Consider the following 22,510-nt stretch of genomic DNA (forward strand, 5'->3'; position numbering starts at 1 on the left):
AAATTCATAAGTAAACTGGCTCAGTCCCACCTCCTAATGTTTAAAAAAAAAAACCTATAATCTCCTGTATTGGTGATTTCATACCTGCAGTTCTAGAACCTCATGCAGGCTTTTCCATCTAATCTATGTGTCTGATCAGATTTCTTATTTTCCTATCTAATGAACAGAGTGGTGATCACAGGAGCACACCCATGCTGTCTGACATCCAAGGAGAGCGATGAATAAAGGCAAAAGAGAATCCTTTCTCCTAAGTACCATGCTGTCATGAATGGGTGCCACTAATGCAAACATGATTGCTTTGTGGCTCATTCAAATTTCATTTATAGGTGAAGTGGCTCTACAGCTCTGCAAAGCAGAATACTCTGACCTACCATGATGAAGAATATCCAGATACCCTAATCCTTGTTATCAATAATGAATGGGGGAATTTCTAAGGCCAACACGATTTTTGAGTGTACCTCTTGCCTCTAAAAGTTATTAGCTGCTATAGTGACCATACTGGAGTATTGTAATGGAAAAATTATGTTTAGTTTTTATTGTACAGTATTATGATCCACTAGAAAAGTCTGTGAAAGAGTTCTATAATCTGTCCTCTTGCACTGAACTACATGATATTTAGTCTCTTCAACTATAATAAGAAAAAATAATCAGACAAAAATCTCTTAAGAGGACTATAAATATATTGCATGATCTTTTAGCACGGTAATCCTTTTTCTTCCTGTGTTTCCTCTCAAAGACTTTTATCACCATCCATTATTTTATCATGTATAATACAGATTGTAACATCTTCTGTGCTCACACCAATAATTTGTAAACATGCAAAATCTCATGTACTAACAATGCTGCATTAAAAAACAAAAAAGCAATATGAAGAAAACCATTTAAGCCAACATGAGGTATGAGTGCAGCCATGTGTTGGGGATGCGATGTTCTTGAGTTTCCTGAATTTTCCCTTATCTAAAACTCTCCTCCATCTCTGCCTCATTGACATGGATGTATGTGCATTGACACACGTGCACATTTACTTCATGTTGTTTTATTTACATTTTGCTCTGATTCCTGGATAAACTCAGCAGATGGACTGAATTTATCACACATAATTTGTGTAATATAAAAGGGATGTAAACCTCTGCTTAAGTCCAAGTTAGATGTCTTCAAGTTGACAGGACCTAACAAAATACATCTGAGAATACTCACTAAAGTGGCTGAAGAGATTTCTGAACAATTACCTGTGAGAACTTTTGAAGGATGAGAGAGATCCCAGAAGATTAGAAAAGGGATCTTTTAATATAGTTTTAATAGTTTAACTTTTAATATAGTTCCTATCTATTTAAAAAAAAAAGACAGCCTGGGGCATTATAGATCTGTCAGCTTAACTTTGAATTATTTACTCTATTATCTTTCTGGGTACCAAATAATCAGATTTTAGATAAGTCTCAGTCAGCATGGATTCGTTAAGAATAAATTATATCAAACCAACCTAATATCCTCCTTTGACAGGTTAACAAGCTCTGTGGATAAGGGAAGAAATAGATGTGTATCAACTTTAGTGAGGTTCTGATACAGTCTCTTATGATTGCCTCGTAACCAAATTAGGGAACTATGGCCTAGAGGAACCCAGGATATGGTGGGTAAACAACTTGATAAGAAACCATACTCAGAGATGAATTATCAAAGGTTCACAGTCAAACTGGAAGGCCATATCAAGTGTGGTCATGCATCTATCTGTACTGGGTCTAGTTGTATTCAGTATTTTCATAAATTATTTAGATGATGGCATAGAGAGTACATTTATAAGTGTGTGGATAATACCAAGCTGAGAGGGGTTGCAAGCGCTTTGGAAGACACAATTAGAATTCTAATTCTTTGGAAACAAATTAGAGAAAGTCCAGAGGAAGGCAACAAAAACTATTAAAGATCTGGAAAACATGACCTATCAGAGCTGGTCCAGATAATATATCACCTTGCCTCAGTGAAGGGGATTGACATAGCTATCAAGATCCCTTCCAGCCCTACATTTCTGTGATTCTATGTGGGGAGTCTAACCTGTGTGCCTTAGATTTCCCATATGCAAAATGGCAATAATACCTACTAATTATACAAATGTTTTTAGCTTTCAAAATGCTTTTGAGCTCCTTAGATAGATGCTGAAGTAGAAGTTCAATATAAAAGAACTGATGTTTCTCATCACCAACTTCCCAAGTTGCTGCCTCATATTTAGGGTCAACTTGTCACTTTAAGGAGTTTGTTCAAAGAGAGCATACATACATTTGATGTGTGATTACTCCCCTTCATTGTTACATGCAGCTTCTTTAGGGTCTACACATTGTATAACTCAAAGCCCTCTGAATTGTGTAAGTTGGGATAGAAAAAGAGATGACTATTTGTGTATGCCTTTAATGAGGGGCCCACATGTGAAAACTGGATTCAGTTACCACACAGTATATTATAATAACTTTAAGGCTCTTAAAGTTCCTCCTTCCCTTTGCTCCTTCACTTTTTCACAGTGCTTTGTATATCAGTGATTTTTTTTAAAAAAATACTAATTTCATGTTGTTGGCAATGCTTTTAAAACAAAACACTTTATTTCAAGGGCAGGGAAAGCAAACACTTAATTATTGCTGGGATTCTAAACTAAGAGATGGGGAGAAACAGTGGGAAAGCTCAAACTGCTCTGTAATACTGTTTAAAAAGGACCATGGAAGCTACTACATGGTGCTCTGACAGATATTACTGTAAGTTGTATTTAGCTGAGTGTGAGCAGACAGCCTCTTCTTTAAGAAACTGAATGTGGGCTTGATACCTTGCTTGCTGATTTTAACAGCCTGCAGATCATTCCCCATACCACCTTTAATGGTGGTTTACTCTTTAATGGTACAGCTATGATGTGATTTAAGATCTGAGTTGTAGCTTAGGTATGTGTGTTAGCATTAGCACTAATCTAGCTAGTACAGATAGAAACTGTGTAAATGGGCTTAATCTTTTAGTGTCTTAGCTAGATTAAAACTAGTGTTAGCTAAATAAAAGCTAGCGCAAACCATACCTTCAATTGCAGTGTTGGCATACCTTAAGCATGTCTGTTGGACTAACGGCACATTCCTATGTGTGGTGCTTACCTCCATGTAAGCCAACAAACTATTATGTGATGTTGAAACACCCTACTGTTCTTGCCAGAGCACCTTCTTGGTAGGTAGCTATTGACTGTAATACAATAACATTTAAAAAATCTATTCATTGCCTATCATCTTGTTTTGTTCTTCTCCACCAGGCCTCTAAGTGGCTTCCCAGGTCTCCTAAGCTTCACAGCGGCCATAACTGGAGCTCACAGAGCTCTTGCTGGGCCTCATTAAAGGGAAGGGAAAGTTTTCGTGGTGGCAATCTGCACAAATTCAGCTCAGGCACTGAAAAATGGAAGGGAGGGAGAGTCAGTCCTGAGCAAGAAGCAGAGGAATTGGAGGATTCTGATGAGGATGTAAGTTAACTTCCTTTATAATCTCAAAAACATAATATAGTAGATTATACGCACACTACATTTTTAATCCAGTAAGTGTTTCATTAGATGAACATGTGACTACTCTTGGTTAGAAAGGATCAATAGCTTTCTGAACTGGATTGGTTGCTGTTCTAATGCATAGTTTCAATGTTTGTGTTTTGTGGTGGTGAAGATGGAACCACTTTCAATTATTTATTTAATTGAAATACATTAAAACAGATGCCTGTTCTAGATTCTAGGAGGCTTAACAATCGTCTAAAACAAAACCACTCGGGGCAGAGCCCCAACCCACATTAAAAAAAAATTGGCCAACAGTGGGAAATAGAAATATCCTGTTTCTCCTTAGAAGGCCCTAACCTTCTGTATCAATGTTTCCTCCACCAGTTCTAGTGAAATGGTTTTTCAATGTATATTGATGGACAGTAGATTTGTAGTATTGGTGGATTAAAGAAGGAAATGGAGAATGAATTCCAGAATTGAGGGGCCTCGTGTTATTTAGTTGTATCAATACAATTGCTATGTGCAGAAGTTGTTAGAAGTTTTGAATTGAGTAAATGCAGGTTATTTGGATAACACAGGATTCATTGTAGTCCTTACTGGAATCACTATAGAAATTCTTGACCAGAGCTGTCTAAAAGATAGATTTGTACTTGGTGTACTCACTCCTTATGTCCTACATGGTACTTTTGTTTCTCCATTCACACATTCTGGCAGCATGGTGCCACTTTGCCGCAGCTGGAATCCCTTGTATAACAGCTAATTTCATTAATGGGGAGATTCGCACAGCATGGGAGGTTCTGCATATCAGGTAATCGAGTCCTAGACTGAATTACTTTATCTCCATGGGTTCAGAGCAGGTGAAACACTCAACCATGTCTGAGAGGCCACCCACTGCCTACCTTCACCCTTACCCAGTCCCCGAACCTGCATCTCATGCTTCACAGGGCCCTGAGAAATTAGAGTTGGTGCCACAAGGGCAGCTGCATAGAAAGTCCACTCTTCTTATGAATATTGAGGGCATAGTTAGGTCTAGTGTCTTCAGCAGAGTAACTCCTGATCAACACCCACGTGACAAAAAAAGACATTAATTTGTTGAATGTAATGTCTAGACTCCTAGACAGTAATTCAGTGTTTATATTTCTGTTGTTTTGTCTTTCTTTCACAAACAGGAGCCAGTATCCAAGTTTTCTGGCAGTCTTTTTGATACCAATGACAAGGACCAAAGAAAGACTAGAGTGGCTTTTCAGGAAAAGCACAAAGCAGCTGCAAAAACCAAGCCCTTTCCAGAGGCTAAAAGCAAGCCACAGGCTCCTACCTCAACAGCAGGCAGCTTTCCAACAGAAAGCAGCAGGTTTCCAGAGGAAATGAAAGAGCAGGTTCCCAGAGCGACAGAAGTGACACAGCCACCATTAAAGGTAGTGCGTCACCTCCCGGAAGTGCCTTTCATTCCCATCCAGTTTTGTGACTTTGGGTTATATGAGAAACTTTGAATGCAAAGGAAATTTTTAAGTGCGATATGTAAAATCAAGAAATATCCTCATCTGCCTTGCAATATTCATATAACTGGCATTGTGCTGTATGGAGTCCATTCCCATCCCCATTGGCTTTTGTGGGAACAGGGGTTTGTCCATATTCTTAGTGATGTGTAGCCAAACTTTTCAAAAACACACTCCAGTTTTGAGTGCCTAAATTGTTGAATGTTCAGCCTCCGACGCCTTGGGCTAGTTTCTCAGAAGGGCTGAACATTCGCAAGTCTCAGAAGTCAAAGGGAGTTCTGAACGTATCACATCTATAGAGATACATCCAGAAGTATCTCAAGCTAGACACCCACAACCAGTGGTTGCTTGTGAATATACCTTTGTGCACAGATCTTGCTAACTTCAATATTTCCTTGGAGTTGGTGGGAATGCTCAGATGAGTAAGGACTGCCATTATGCAGGGAGCTGCAAAAGCAGTGCCTTGGATTTATGGAATAAACCACTAGGGTAGGTGTGTGGAGTGGGAGGCAGGGGAAGCTAGATCATGGCTTGACCACAATGCTGGGCGTGGCCTGCGGTAGTGCAGAGAAGGAATTGCACATCTCTGGGGCTTGCTCTGGGGGGTAATACTTGGTACAAGTTCATACCAGTAGCAAATTATGGTCTCTTCTCCATGCTGAGTTCTCTCTCTGGTGACCAGCATGCTGGAGGGAGCACAGGTCTACCTGGTCAAATTAGATTCAATAGCAGGTACACAGTGCACTTTTATGGCACTGGAACCTAGAGAGGCTGCCAGGAATTAAAGGGAGGGTTTTACTCGCCTATGTGGATGCACACAGCAGGCCAGGCTACAGTCTAGCCCAACAAGATCAATGAAGCATTGTTGAGAAGGATAGTCTTGTGAACCGTGGTGCACGTGACTAACTTTGCTCTCATGAATGGTCCTATTGAATTCAATGAGACTACTCAGGCTGAGCATAAATGATGGTTGGACTCCATGGTAACTGGGGCATAATCGAAGGCTTATACATTTTTAATCAGTATAAGGTGGCATTTTCTTGCACATGTAAAATAATTGTTTCAAATCAACACATGTGTACACATGTTAAAATTGTAATATTAATGAAATGTACTACAGTTGCACTGAACAGCCCTTAATGTAACATTTAAAAAAAATAATTTTCTCATTGCCTTAGAGGCATGAACTGAAGCTGCAGAAGTAATAGCATCTTAGCTACACGTAAGACTGATGAATGAAACACTATTTATCTACAGCTCAATTTCAGTTTTAAATGGGGTTTCCTTAACTCTTAATGCAATGAATCTTAGGTATGTTTGAAAGCTATTTCTGCTTTTTAGTACCAGTAAAATTATGTATTAAAACCACCATATAGAAATTGCAAAAGGAATTGTTAATTTAAGTTGCTGCTGTGACCTAAACTAATCCCACTGGACTGTGTTGCAGGGACTGTAGATTAATAATATATTACAAAAGTGTCACCCAGATGTATTAAAATTTCTAGGCATGTGAGAGGGTATGAAGAATCCAATGTCAGCTTTAACTCTGAATTATCTTGCTCTATTACAAACAAAAGGCCTTTCAACGAGCTAATTGTCTGAAAAATGTTGATTTTAAAAAAGTGAGGATTGCATTACAGTAGCACTAAAAAGAGCCATCTCAATCCAATTTAATGCTGATTGATGGCAATCACCTGGCCCAGAAAAAAAATGCACATGGGCTGGGAACTTGTGTGAAATTTCAACCCAATGTGATATAAAAAACTTTCCAAAAAAGTGGTTTACAATTAACAATGACACATGTATAGAAATAGTGTTGTTGTCAAGGCAAGTGCTCAATAAATCATTGATTTATGTGAAAGAAATAATTTCATTAACCCACCTGTTGTTTTCTGAAGTGGATATCAGATGATCAGAATACAATGGATGGCTGTTTCACATTGGGTAAAATTCTTTCTTCACTGAAATGGAGGTGTTTTGCCATAACTTTCAATACAGCAAGGTTTTCATCCATCCAGTAGTAATGTAATCCATGATTAGTCCTCTTAAAAGATAACCATTAATATAGTACTCAGTATCTAATGGTGATGAATCAGGCCCACGATGAGAAAATGTAAGCTTCTAAAATTGTCTCTGCAGGCTTTAAAACCTAGCTCTGGAAATAGTGTCTCTGTGTGCTTTTGGGAAAGGTGAAGGCTGTACTTCTATGTGGTAACAGAGAGGTAGCTGTGTTAGTCTGACCTTGGTAAAACAAAAAAAAAGCAGTCATGTAGTACTTTAAAGACTAGCAAGATGGTTTATTAGGTGATGAGCTTTCGTGGGGCAGACCCACTTCAGATATTACTACAGAATAATCACCATTTTTCTTTAGTTTGAATTAGATGGATTGTTCATATACAGAATGAACATTACAGTATTGTTGCCTGTGTTATGTATGGGGTGCTGTTTGATTATTCAGGCCACTTGATATTAACTATAATTCTCTTGCAGATAACCATTACTGTGTGCAGTCAAATGGGGAGTCTTGGTATTAGCATTGCTGGTGGAAAGGGCTCATCTCCATATAAAGAAAATGATGAGGTGCATTTCATTAATCCAACATTTACCAAGTAATCATTTAGAAAGAGATGGGGAAAGGGCAATTTTTAGAAGCTAGCCATTTTAGCTATTTTCTTTTTGGAGTCATCGGTGTAATGCTGTAATCTTAGTAACCTAGTTGGCAAGGAGAACAAAAGGGGGTGCATATATTCCTCCCCCCCCAAAAAAAAAAGATGTTGAAGTCGACTCGATGACCTCTTGAGGTCCCTTCCAGTCCTATTATTCTATGATTCTATGATTCTATGATGATAGCTTTTTCGTGATGCCTCCTTGAGAAAAGATGGAAAGTGAATGATTAGCTCCTGAAGGTTTCACAGCTTGAAATCTCATTGGGTATTTTCCACCTGATTTCAAAGTAACTCCATTTGCAGCCCACACACTAATGCCACTTGTTTGTTCACACTAATTCCTACTTGAACTATTTGTCTTTACCCAGTTTATCATCATTGAAATTCTTATTCTCAGATATGTCCTTCCTGGCACTGTAAATGACTTCTGCTGATTGTGGTTTGTGTCAGTCAGCAATGGGTGGTTTTATTTTTCTGTTAATGTGTTGATTAACACATTTAGCTTGTATTCATTTAGACGTAGCTGAGCAACAGGCATTGAAAATCAGTTTGCCTATTTACTTTTTAACATCCAAGCAGAATTGGATCAACTCTGTTGGATCTGAAATTTTATGTTTTATGTCACCAGGCAATCTTAATTGCACGGGTGGCCACGGATGGCCCAACAGACTTGGCTGGGGTACAAACAGGAGACACAGTGCTGGAGGTAAAAAGCTTGATTTGTGTGTGGAGTACTGTATTTTCTTATGTGAGCAATAGAATTCTCTTTTCCCCCATTGGCTCTCATGAACACTTGTTTAAAATGATTTTCTATGCACCTGAACTAAAATTCTTAATCCTTAGATGCACAGGGACCACTATTCTCTAACACCTATTTTTCAGCTACTGTTCTCAAAACAGTATTTTTTATTTCTGTTGCTAGCATTTTATTATTTATCTTAAATACTACGTAATTTGACCTTTCTTGTTGAATCAGCATCGATACAATAAAGATTTCTGTATAATAAATTGTCTGCATTGGGAATGTAATGCATGATCTACAACAAAGTCTACTTTTATAGAAAAGTCCTAGATATTTTTACAGAGACTAAAAAATTCAGCTATATAGAAATTAAACAGGATTCTACAGAAATTACTTTAAAATTATATAATTTAACTGAATGATATCCTTCACTTGAAAGCAACCCTATAGAATTTAATAGAACATTATATTTTTGTTTGAATTCTATAGGTTGGTTGAAAAATTCTTTGGAAAGGTTATTGTTCTTTGTTAGCTGCTGTAGTGCTTGTTCAAGGAGAGAACACAAACTTTTACTTTGAATGAAGGACTAGTATTATTTAAAAACTGTAGGATATTGGCAAAGTAAAAATTTAAAAGAAACATTGTTATTCACATGTCTTTCATATTAGCGGATTATTTGCAAAATTAATCCACCTTTCTAGTTACTATTGGCCTAGTGTGCCCTCAGTTTTGAAATGTACTTCCCAATTGAGATCCAGTAGAGAGTTAAGTTTAAAAATCAATGGTACGGTAGTCCCATACAGTAATAATCCCCTAGAACCCACATAATTAATTATGTTAGCTATTAAATATAGTTGTGGGTTGTTGGGCATGTAAAATCAAGAACTATAAAAGTTCTCATTCCTTCTCAAATAGGTGGCGGATTTAAGTATCTGCATTTTTCTGTTCATGCCACAAGATGGTACTATTAGCAGAACAATTCATATATTTCAAATGTGTAGGGAAAAATTTCACTTTTTTGTGAGATGAAAAGGAATTAATACATTAAAACATATTTAAAAAGGAGTTTTAATGTTTTGACCAGAGAATAATCTATGTTCAAGAAACTAAAATAGTCATTTAGCTTTGTTTTACAAGTTGTTAGTGTCATTCTGACCTTTTCAACAACTCAAGCACATGTATTCAGTGAATGTAAGGAACAGTGAGAAAGAAATGAGTACACGCTATTTGAATTCTTTCTTGTGAAATCCTACATGATAATTAATCTAGTCACTGCTTAAGCTGATGTGAGTGCAAGGTAGTTACTCCTCTTTTATTTTAATAGTACCCAGAATATAAAGCATGTACATTTTATGTTTCTCCTCTCAAGGGGTCCATTCTTTTAGAACCAAACACACCTGAATCTGGTCCTGTTGATGTTCCAGCTAAAAGGAGTCCATTCCAGACAGTAAGCCACATCATAACAGTAAGTGAAGAGGGTGACTTCGGTTTGCAAACGGCCATGATTAAACATATGTTTTGTGAGTTGTGATACACATGCTACTCTGGCATTCAGACAGACAGCATTAGCAAAAAATGTAAAGTAATAAAAAGTGAAATTTTAAAAGAAACACTCCATTGTGGGTCAAGTTATCAAGTACTCAGCAGCCACAATCAAGAGCAAATTTCCAAAAGAGCTAAACTTCCACTGAGAAACCAAATGAAAAAATCCGATGTTCACTGTTTTGAAAATCTGCCTGTAAGTGTCACATTTGGAGACTTTGGGTGCTGAATTTTCATAGTTACTTAAATGGAAATTCTGCTCTTTTGAAACTCTGTGCCCAGCTGGGGGTGCTGCTGAGCTCTTGAAAGTACCATTATTTATGGAACATACCATTAAAAACCAAGGGGATTCACAGGAAACAGGAGAGTCTTTGTTGTCTAAAATGTTGTCACAAACTTTAACTCAGTCAGAGCTTTCATACTGGAATGCCTGCCTCCCATGGAACTGGTACCAGGTGACTCCAACCACCAGTAGAACACTTTGTTTCCATTTCTTCTCTTCCAGCCTCTCTCTCAAATCACACCCAGCTGTGGCACAATTAATTGGGAAAGGAAATCCCTTTACTTCCATTTATGAGTTTGGACAGATGGTTCAGTATTTGATTAGCCCTTTAGAAGTTTTTAAGCAATCTGATTTCAAGTTGGTCACATGACCAAAGATAGATCAGAGTTGGACCACACTGAAGTGCATTTTCTTTTGACAAAATGGTTTTGAAATTTGGCTTTGTTTTGAATTGGAAACTTCGAAATTCGCCATAAAAGAGAATTCTGAAAATTGTTCAGTTTTGGAGTGATTCAAATATTTTATTTCAAGAAAATCAATTTTTTTGTTTTGACTTTTAACTTTTTAATTTTATAACATCTTGTATACTAGAATTCAAAGTAAAAAGCAACAGAAGTATATTTTAAAAAAAAATCAAAACTGAACAGCCCAAAATTGTTAGAGCTTCAGGTTTTTGTCCAAAATGAAATGTTAGCAAAATCTACATGATTTCCTCAAGCATTTTGATTTTAGAATTAATAACCAGCTCTGTGCAGAGCTAATATTCACTTAAAAGGTCACTTGCACATATTGGAGGATAATAATCCATTGGACATCATCATTGTGATTCAATGAGGACATGGACACTATGACTAGTTAACGAAGTAGTTGCCTGACCAAATCTTATGGGACTATTGTCTCCTTATGGCTATTATCATAGATCTAGTCAATACCTCATCTTACGTTCTTACTCAGTCTTTTCTCAGGCACTGCTCCTGTTGCCCCTCAATGGGAGTTTTTTCTGAGAGAGGATTGCAGCATTGGAGTCCATATATATGAGGAAAAGACCTACAATATTCAGAGGGGTGGACTAGATGTTACAGAAAGTCCTTACTGAAGTTCTGATGTGCTAGAATTTTCCTCTTATTAAAGATCTAGGACATAACAGTATAATGATCTGTATGTTCTTAACAGAGTATTCTTCTTCTCTCTATTTCTCTTCATGCCTCAAAAACAGACAGGGATATCTTTTTCTGCATTTATTAAGTTATGAATTCAGAAATAAAAAACTTCATATGTTTTAATCAGGAAAACCTCTACCTTTTATTAATCATACTTGTGTTCTTTCACCAATCTGCCTGTCCACTTTTATCCTTTATCCTTAATGATGTCTCTGCAGATGGTATCACTGTCATGACAAAAGACATTGTCTCCAGTAGATTCAATTTCTCCTCTCTGGTCTTCCATTCTTCAAAGAGTTGGTTGCTCCAGATAATTTTGAAAGGCTCATTTGAATTTTAACTCGTCCAAAATTCATGTGCTTAAATGACAGCCTTCAGAATTAATTCCACTTTGAATGATCAGTAATCAGTTGGACAAACAAGAAAGCTCTTTCATACCGTATCGTTCTTTTTCAAAGTAAAAATTAGCCCAGGTCTACACTACAACTTACTTTCATATAACTTACATCATTTGGGGTGTGAATAAGCCACCCCCCTCAGGCTATATAAGTTACACTGACCTAAGCATTATGGACCGTGCTATATTAGTGGGAAAAGACCTGGGTGTGAAAATCCCAATTAGTGTTTTCTGCCCTTCAATTTGCAACTCCACTATTTGTGCTGAACCACGTAAACACTTATCGCTCTGCCTTTCATTCACATTGCATAGACATGATCCATGACAATCTTTACATCAATCAGAATCAAAACGGACAAGTATTTTTCATCTACACTCAATTCAGGCTTTGTAAAAAAAAAAATGTCCTGATGCAGGATTAGTATTCTAGAACACTAGAACTGGAAGGGACCTTGAGAGATCATCAAGTCAGGTCATCTGCCCTCATGGCAGGACCAAGCATCGTACCTGATAGACATCTATCAGGGATAATCTATCTAACCTGCTCTTAAATATCTCCAGTGACGGAGATTCCACAACCTCCGTAGGCAATTTATTCCAGTGTTTAGCCACCCTGACAGTTAGGAAGTTCTTCTTGTTAATCTTGGTAGTGTTTTCTATATCAAGAAAATGTAAAATTCCCCTTGAAATGATAAATTTCCTTTGCCCTACTTGAAATGTCACCTCATCTTTGTCATTTTATTGAAACAAAAGTAATGTTCAGCTCAAAGAAGCAGAAGTCAGAAAAGACAATTTAAATGGAATAGAGAATTCTTTAATCCTCATCAGAGAGAAATCAAACTTTTGCCCTAAAGTTGTTTCAAACTACAAATGAAGTTTCTCAGAGTGAATGCTCTGAGAAACCTATTGTCCTAATGTATGATTTGATATTATTTTCAGACCCTTACATTTTCTATGAAGAATTGGATTGAATTTGATCAAAAACACCTACATGGTCCTTAGTGCTGTCATATCAGCTTTTTTACCATTCCCGTCTAATGATGTAGTTTTAGAGATTACAGGATCTGCTTCTGAATTACCTTGCCTCTTGTCTAGGCATTCACATCTCTGCAAGTGGGTACAAGATGCAAACACTCTATCTGGGTCGCATTTTACACCCACTTTGCATCGACCCATTCCTACTAAGCACTTAAGCCCAAACATAGTTTGCTCTTGTGAGTAGTCCCCATGACGTCAATTGTACAGTTCATGTGAGAAAAGCCATGTGTGTTCTTAACTGCTTTGTAAGAACAGGCTGTAAATGATTATGTAACCTACACACCTAGTGTGGTTCACTGTCCCACATAGTGGTAGTTAGACCACTTAAGAGTGAGAGGTAAGAATGAAGGAGCTGTGCAGCCTAAGCTGAGAGCCAGCTGGCTTTATAGCTCAAGCTGTAGAGACTCCTACACTAAGTTTTGAGATCCCAGATTCAAATCTGCCAGGTGGTGATTCCAGGTACAAGATGAAAGATAGTGGAGTCCTTCTGGATATAATTTAAGGCACATCACTCAGAATTGTTTTGTCTGATATTTCAGCAGCTATGTTGGTGACTTAGATTCTAAGGCTTGTCTATATGGGAAGCAGCAAGTTAGGGTGTGAATTTAAGGCATTCTATGCCACACTAATTGTCTGTGTGGATAAATGTCCTACACATTAAAAGTACACTTTAAACATGCCAAGGGCACTGGTAGTGTGTAGTAAGTATGTCCACAAGTAGAATGGGTAAGGAGTGGCTAGTGCACTGTAAATTCACATCCTGACTTACTATGCACTAAGCTCCTGTATAGACAAACTCACTTAAAATCCAAGTGATGAAGTGGCAGACAAAGCCATGCTGACTGACATGTTTAAAAGTTTCAGAGAGGGAGCCATGTGAGTCTGTAACTTTTAAAAACAAGTTTGGTTTGTTTTTTTTTAATGAGAAGCTGAGGGAGCTGGCGTGAAGACTGCTCATCAGCAACTTGAACAACATGTAAACCCTCTGTGGCCAAAAGAGGGCCGCAAAAGAGGGGACACATTTGTCTTTCTCCATCCTTTTTGCTAAATGGAGCCTGTACATTTTACTCTAATTTCAGCTCTCTTGTTTTGTCCCTGTTCTGTCAGTGGCCTTATATTAGTACAAACTGAGGAGAAGAATGGGGAGAAAACATAATTCTCTTTTAAGCTTGTCTCCTCTGCCCCAACATAGAAAATACACAATTAAAAATGATCATACATTAATGGAAAATAAATAAACAATTTAAAGGGGAGCCATCTCCTCTTACATACCTCATGATTTATCAAAACATATAAATAAGAGAAGCACTGGATCCTCAACCTTGTCCCTAAACACTGCAACACTAGAAGACCAAGACAAGCACAATGAAGAAAGGAGCCTGCAAAGTTGTTCCCAAGGGCATTGGAAGGGTTAATGCTTTGCTCTCCCAGACAACAGTGTTTGAAGGTGGGCAATGGGCAGACAACAACAGATTTCAAAGGGCAGATGAAGGATTTTATAACCATTGCTGTCACTGATGTTAGCATTTTGGGGTTGGGTGATTGGTGGCTCCAGCAGCCATTGCTTTAATTTTGTTTTTATCAAGTGCATGTTAGTGTTTGCTGCTCTTTCAATATCTCTTTGCCTGTAATAAATTCACACTTTCATTTGCATGTCTTCTTGGCTGTCTACTAAATTTGATATAATTCCTCCACACACAGTCTCTTCATTAAGGCTAAGACTTTTAATGGAAAAAAGCCACTATTACACATGGTAATAAAGTTGAAGCATTTAGGGCTTGTACATTTCATGATAGCTGGAACATTTTAACCAACATGTTTTAAAACGTAGAGAAAGAGGTCATATTGCATGCATACATATAGCTGTGCAGTTTCATATGCATATTTGTATGCAGTTGTATGCCTGAGATGTTTAAAAGTCTGGAAACGAACATAATGTCTACCTTTATCTAATTTGGTATGGTAGCACCTTAGTTGCTCAGGTAATCTAGTTACTGACTTTATCCTGATCGGCAAAGCTCTTTTTGAATAATCTTAGGTCATGGACAATGCCTCTGCAATTTATCCTATGGACATTATGTGTATATATGAATAATGCAAATAGGTTGTTAGGTTAAAAGTCATGCAAGTTTGTGAAACTTGTTTAGATGATTCTTGTATCTTTAGCTTTCTTTAAGTTTTCTTTCAGAGAGAAGGTTGTGTCTTATTTTTATTTAACCATAACCGTATTTAATTAATTTAAAAGCCAGTAGATGTCAGTATTATATAAGTCTTTGGACAACTTATATATACATTCACTGCTGCAATTCTCAGACACCTTTGTAGACTCTTCTGAAAAAAATATTTAAAAATAGCTATATGTAATTAATTTTCTCATGGATGAATAGGAATAACTTCCTTCACTCAAAGTTAGAAAAATTAACTTAGACAAGCTCTGCTATGGATATTATATTATCACAGCCAAACTTTTTATACACAGTAAAAACCTTGCTTTCATTCTCTGATGAGCAGTCAGGTGTGTAATTCTTACTTTTGTTAAAGTCTGTCTATTATTGCTTTCCCCAGTACTAATAGAAAAACAATATTCATTTAGATTTGAACTCATAAGGTAGTGGCTACATTTCACATACAACCCCAACGTTCTTATCTAGGGAAGTGTGTTATGTTTAAACAAATTTCTCTGAAATATGTTCCTGTACAAGGAAAACAAATGACAGCATCAGCATTTCACTCATAAAAAGAAAAGTGTGGAGTTGTCTCCCTGTTTGAAAGAGAGCTTTCTTTAAGAAAGTGTTTAAGTAAATTCATCACAACTAATTAACATTTTCCTAAGTTTATGAAAAATTAGTTTGTCTAATGAGGGGATTAACAAATCCCATCTTTCCCACTTCATCTGCAGAAGGCCAGTCAAAATACCCTTTCCTATCCTGTTTACTTGCTTTGGCTCTTTCCATCTTCTTTTGGTTGCTGGCTGCCAGCCTGGCTTTCCTATTTTCCACTTAACCAGTGCTGGCTGGCTGATTCTCTAGCTTCCCAATTCGACCTATTTTGGAAGCAAGTTTTCTATAATATAGTAATTAAAATTAAAATGTGTATTTTAGTAAGAGTGGTCTATGTCTGAAGAGCCAAGCATTGAAGGTTAAAGATGAAAACTCAGATTGTTCATCTAAAAAATCTGTGCAAGGATTTTTATAATTTTCAGCAACAAACTAATGAAATGTTTAAAGCAAATTTTAAATGAAGGTCCTATAAACATATAGCAGTAATGCACAGTTGGGTTTTGTCAGTAAATTCAGTAACTGGTGGTATACCTCAAGGTTGGCAGATGCCTGTTAAATGGCTTCATTACCACTTAATGGCTCTTCCACAGGTTCAATGTGAAGCTAGTAGGTCTGGCAAGCTGGAAGGCTTTTCACTTTTCAGTTACAAGATTCCTATCCATAGGAAGACTCTCCAGGACTCAACAGCCTGCTATGGAAGCCTGCAGGAATGATTAGAATAGGGATAGGAAGAGGTAAGTGGTTGGGCACTAAGATGCAGGGGACACATTTCTTTTCTTTGCTTCTTATATCCACCACCTATGGAGAAGAGCAAAAATTACAACATCTTTTTCAAATTGTAACTCTCTCATTCTCCTGGACATATGTTTTTTAGATGCTTTGTATTGGTGGTTTTGGTGCTATTACAATAATTATTATTATTTCGTTATTATTTCACGTAGAAGAAGAGAGGAGAAACTTTGACTTTCAGCAAGGAATGTTTTGGAACAATTTGAAACTGAGATCGGAATTTGCATATCCTCTTTCAAAACTTCAGCGTAGTCTAGATGAGCCCTTAATGTCCATACACCTTTCTCTTCCTATCTCTGTTCTGTGGCTTTGCTTCCTCTAGAGAGGATCTAGTTAACTTAAAAGTGAAAAAGCCTATTAGATCTATTAGCACAGGGGTGTGCAAGATGCAACCCATGGGCAGGATCTGGACAGTCATGCCATTTGATCCAGCCTGCTGTGCCCCCATCCCCAGGCCAGTCGAGATTGGGGGAGTGTGTGAAGTCATTTGCTGTTCAAGCAGCTGGCAGTTCCTCCCCCAACAGGAGTGCATGGCTCCTAGAGGGAGCTGCCAGCTGCTCAGAATGGCTGGTGGTTCCTTCTAGGCTTCACTCGCTCCTGGCAGGGCAGCAGATGGGGGAGAGACACTTCGTGTACTGCCCCGGCCCCTGATTGGCCTGGGGCAAAAGAGCACATGAAGTCTCCTCTCCCCGCAAAGGGCATGTAGCACCCAGAGGGAACCACCAGCTGTTCAAAAGGGCTGGTGGTTCCCTCTAGACACCACACACATCAGGTGTGATGGGGGGGGAGGGGAGAGACTTTGTGCACTTCCCCCACTAGAGGCATGTGGCACCTAGAGGGAACCACCCTTTCTGTTTGAAATCCCACCCTTTGTGCTTGAGGCCCTGCCCTTTTGAGGGGGGTTGGAGGGGGGAGGGGTCTGGAGCTGGCCCATGACCATTACCACAGTTTATGAAGTGGCCCCCTGTACAAATTATTGCCCACCTCTGTATTAGGAGAAACTGTGGAAGAGCCATTCAAGTAGTAATTAAGCTGTTTAGCAGGCATTTGCTTACCCCAGGTATGTACTGTGAATTTCTGAATTTACTGTTAGTTGACAGGACCTTAGTTTAATATTTGTTTTAAAAATATTTCATGAGTGTGTTGCTGAATATTATAAAAACACATCACTAAGAAATCATTGTCCCTCCCTTTCTTCCCAGCTGCCATTGGGCACAGGGACACCAGTTTTAATAATACTGTGTACAGCAGGGATGGGCAACCATGAATAATGGGTAGGCTGCATGAGTGGCCCTACTTCACCTCAGTGGACTGCAGCCCACCCCCTCTGTGGCCCTGTAGACTGCCCCATCTGCACCTCTCACCCACTGGGGCACCAGAGCCCCACTCTTACCTGCTCCTCCTCCTCCCTCCCAGCACTTTCAAAGAGTGTGACTCACCTGATTTGTGCTCTGTTCCCACTCCTCTCCTCCCCTTCCAGAGCTGGAATGGCACAAAGAGCTGATTCATGGCATTCCAGCTTGGGGGAGAGGGGAAGAGCAGGGATGGAACTTGAATTAGGTGATTTGTGGCTTCTCTGAAAGTGCTGGGAGGGAGCGGGAAGGCATGAGAAGTGCAGGACTCCAAGACTCCATTGCCCCAGTGTGTGTGAGGTGTGTGAAGGAGGAAGGCAGCCAAGGGGTCTGCACGCTGCAGGTGGAGCCACATTGGGTCACATGCGGCCCATGGACCACAGGTTGCCCACTGGCATAGTGCCCCATAAATCCTAAAGATGGCCCTACTCACAAGTTCCCAAACACTCAGTCTTTGGACCTCTGTGGGTCTGCAAAGTGATTTTGTATAGTCGATAGAGATCTGGCGGATGGTGTTGACTCCTCCTCGTTTCCAGCTGAAAAACTGCAGGAAAGTGCAGGAAAAAGACAGCTAAAACACATGCAATAACTTCCTAATGTTACTTGTACATGGAAGCAATTGCTGCAGTTGCCACAGTGATGATGTGGAGTCAAAAATGTAATAATGAATGTGATGGCAGGGGGTCTAAGAAAAACCTTTCACTTAAGCACCATACCTGCTTTTGTTCAAAATAATGTAGACCTGTGTTTTTGGAACTTAAAGTTCAGTGTTGCAGCCTCAGCACTGCAAGAGGCATGTGTTATTGTTTTCTCATGGAGCGGACATAGTCTTTCCAGAGTTAGAATTGTAACCCCCTCCTAGTCCTCACTACTCATCTTGCCAAAGCCTAAATGTGTGAAGCACTGTGTGACATTGGGTGTTTCTAGTTTGAGCTGGAGGTATAGTTTCCAGCTGGAAGAGACATATCTGTTTTTTCTCTGATCAAGCAAGGGCACTGTTTTTTCTCTGGCAACTTAAGCAGCGGGAACGGTTAGCCATTCTGAGTACATCTCCGGCCAAAATGCTAAATATGTACTCAGGGTGGCTAGCCGTTTCCACGGCTTGCAGCACCATGGCTGCAGTCTATTTTCAATGCACTAACTCAATCAGAGCTAGGATGTGTATGTCCCCTTCAGGTAGAGTTTCATCTTCCATCTTGAAATGAAATAACTGTAGACTCACCATGAGGGACACACAAATCTGTTCATACCAGGAACTAAATGCTGCGGCATTCATTCCTCTACTGCAAGTACCTCTCTTTATAACCTCAGTTCCATGATTCTTTTAGATGTAAATTGTTTTTAAAACAAAAATGAGGGGAAATCAATTTTCTGTGGACTGTAGGGGTGCGTCTACAATGCACCCTTACCATGAAATAAGCTATCTAATTTGTGCTATGCAAATTGTGTAGCTTATTTCGAGGTAATTTCAAAATAAAGCTCTATTTTGACAAGTCCCTTAACCCTCATGGAACGAGGGTTACAGGGATGCTGGAATAGTGTGCCCATTATTTTGATGATATATTTTGAAATAACAAGCATGTTTAAAGACGCAGAATAGCTATTTCGGGATACTTCAGGTATCCTGAAATAGGCCCGCTGTCTAGATGTAGCCCAGGCAAGTTTAAAATTCCTGAATTAAGGGACATTTAAGAGCAACTTTTAAGTTAGTTAATGACTAGAATATTGTGACATTTTAAATTAAATTAAATAAGGTATTTTTATGATTTGAAAGACCTAAAAATGGCTCCTTCTAGAAATGTTTTCTAAACATATAATTTTTTTTCTGTCTGAACATGTCCAATGAAATCAAATTACACCATAATATTTGAAATATAATTATATTTAACATTGGTTCATATAAAATGCATATTTCAAAAACGGCTACTAAAATGTTTAAGGAACTGCTTTATTTGAAACCTAAATGTGTTTCTGACATCTTGTAGATGTCTTGCCAGTGGCAGAAGATCAATATTGATAAAACAGTTCTTAATCCCCACTCACAAGCCTGCCTGGTACACTTTGTCGCTTATCTCACTCTCTGCAAGCTTTTGAGGCAGGAACGTTTTTTGTTCTGTGTTTGTACAGCACCTACCATAATTGGGTCCTGGTTCATGTCTGGGCTCTTTGGAACTAAAAATATATAAATAATAATGTTTTGCCAATTAGATCATTTGAGGAAAAGCCATGATGATGGCAAATATTGTAATAATTATTCTACAAAATAGCTGAGGGCTATTTTTTAAAAGTCAATGGAAACTTTCTCCAGCATTCCCCATTATATGCTTTCCAGGTTTTGTTTTTAAGACCAAATAAGTGATTTACCCGAAGTGCCATTAGTAGTTTGTAGCTGAGCTTGAAACAGTCCACTAGGTGAAATATGGATCCTGTTCCTAGGAATTGTGCCAATTACTTCAGTTGGGCCAGGATCTGTGCTCTGATATTGAAGGTAGTAAGCCTTAATCTCCCCTGCTAGACCACAGTGCCTCATATTCTCCAAACATAATTAGGGAATCTGAGACCGATTAGATCGGACAGTAGGTATGTAGAACAAAGCAACCTGGGTTCTATTACTGATAGTGATTTGTATCCCCTTGTGCCAACATTCAGTGCTAAGGTAGGTAGTTTTATGCTGGATGCACAAGTAACTCAAATATATTTTCTTGAGGTTCACTCAATGAGGCAAATTACCTAAAGAGTTATCATCAGGCTGGCTAGCACCATACTCATGATTCAATAAAATATGATGATCTCTCTATTCCATTTAAAAAAAAAAGTAAAATACTGGGTCTTTAATGCTTTCTTTTGCTTAGGTTAATTAAGATGAAGTGGTGGGAGGAGGGGAAGGGAAGGAAAAAAGAACCCAAAATTACTTGGGAAATTCTTAAAACCAAAATCTCATTTAAAAAAACCTTGCTAATGTTGCTAAGTGACTGTACAGTTACCTACCACACCGTTTACAAAAACTAAACAATTAAGACAATGAAATGAATAGTTAAGGATATGATAAATTTTATGCTGCCAACATAACAAACAAGCATGTTTTTCTTATCAAGCATAAAGAACTGTATATTTCAGTACAACAAAGCAACCTTAAATTCTATCCAAAATAACTACTACTATCACTAGCAGAGTCAACATTTAAATATAATGCATGCCTTTCTCAAAAGGAAACACAATAATTCATATGTATGCATTAATAAAACACTCATTAGCCTCAAGGATAGGCCATATAGCTTCATAATTTTGCCATGAATCACAATGTCATGTGCTTCCCTATCTGCGAAAATTGCTAAATTACAAAATAAAATTAAATCACACACAATTTTCAATGCATGCCAGTTATAAGTTCATTACTAATAATATCTACAGTCCTGGACTAAGATATTGTTATACAATGTTACCATTGTATTCCTTAAAAGAAAATACAAAGACTTCAAAATCAAAATAATACATAAACTGTAGGAGTTTGAAAAAAAATTATTGGTATTAAAAGTCTTTGTGATACGATGAGTTATGCATTTCTTGATACCTAATAAGAATATTGTTTGTTATGTGGAGAGTGAAAGGTTTATGAGGCCCTTAATAATTCATTTCCTTGCTTCTAGTACATGGATTTTGTAAAAGGTATGATGGGTAAGTACATTTTTCATACTCTTTAACCTGCCACAGAGCTCTGCTGGGTTGCTCACATTTTAATTGCATTAGTTACTTTATTAATTGGCTCTGTTCTCTTTTATTCAATATAATTTTGTTTTCTTGTGCTTTTCTGGTTTTGAACTCTCTCATCTCTTGTGTTCTGAAATCCCTTCTATTTTACCCAAGATACCTCGAATCATCCTAACACGCCCTTCCACTTCAGATGAGGACACTGACCAATTAACTCAAGATCTGGATGACTTTGAGCCTGAAGAGATGGACAATGCAGAAAGCCATGTCTACTCAGAGTGTTTGAACAGTGCTTTTTACCCTCCCTAATACAGTACTCTGAAAAATGTCATGGTTTTATTTTTTCACTGTTGTTCTGTTAAGGTAGCACTTGAACCACTAAGCCTTATTCATAGTTGAAACCAGTATACAGACTGAATTTGAATTGAAAAAAAAACAAAACAAAACTTACATTTACTTGCCTTGAACTTTACTTCAGTTGGAATGAATACACTTGAAATGAAATGTTCAACATAAAGTTATGTGACTGTCACGTCAAGTGTTTCAAATTTCTACATTTTACAACAAGTCAATGTGACAAAAAAGATTTTTATTCATTGGGGGGTACCTCAACCCATTTGAAAAATAAGGTAAAAGCAAACGTCTATAGATTTATTTATTTTTTCAACCAAGGTGCACATTCCCCCTATGTGACCAACCCCCTGATCTATCTACAGATTCCTTTGTATTGTCTCATTTTATGTTATTTTCTATCTGAATAAAATATTACTCTTCAATTTAATGAATGGTTCTCTCTTTTGTAGATAAATGTAATTCACTCTGGAAAAGTGCAAGTCATACCAAAGAATTAAAGAAGAGGCTTCTCTAAGTGAATATTTTAGGAGATCCACATGTGAGATTTTTATAAGGAACTGAAAGTAAGGATCTCGTCAGATAAAAACTTAGAGAAGCCTCTTCTTCAGCCAGGAGCTAGGGACTGGGTTGAGAGAGCTTCTTAACTGAGAGTTATTTCCATGGCTTGTCTCTTCTTCCCCTTCATTTGCATATAAGCAGATGCCCCAGAA

General features: G+C 38.0%; 1 protein-coding gene across 1 annotated transcript; it reads left to right on the top strand.

Annotated features, from left to right (window-relative positions):
- The first annotated feature begins 989 nt into the window (after window positions 1-989).
- On the top strand, window positions 990-22,270 carry LOC142827620 (uncharacterized). The gene is made up of 7 exons (XM_075923159.1): window positions 990-995; window positions 3,191-3,472; window positions 4,663-4,908; window positions 7,480-7,569; window positions 8,284-8,361; window positions 9,767-9,862; window positions 21,603-22,270. The coding sequence occupies exons 1-7, from the start codon at window positions 990-992 to the stop codon at window positions 21,753-21,755; spliced, it is 951 nt and encodes a 316-aa protein (XP_075779274.1). The 3' UTR covers window positions 21,756-22,270.
- Window positions 22,271-22,510: the final 240 nt, after the last annotated feature.

This window comes from Pelodiscus sinensis, chromosome 3, assembly GCF_049634645.1.
Source record: "Pelodiscus sinensis isolate JC-2024 chromosome 3, ASM4963464v1, whole genome shotgun sequence".
NCBI classification, from domain to species: domain Eukaryota; kingdom Metazoa; phylum Chordata; order Testudines; family Trionychidae; genus Pelodiscus; species Pelodiscus sinensis.

What these genes read in the sequence shown, in the direction of transcription:
- LOC142827620 (XM_075923159.1), top strand. An exon ending in CATATAAAGAAAATGATGAG is followed by an intron (nt 7,570 to 8,283) that starts GTGCATTTCATT and finishes TTATGTCACCAG; the next exon opens with GCAATCTTAATTGCACGGGT. An exon ending in CAGGAGACACAGTGCTGGAG is followed by an intron (nt 8,362 to 9,766) that starts GTAAAAAGCTTG and finishes TCTCCTCTCAAG; the next exon opens with GGGTCCATTCTTTTAGAACC.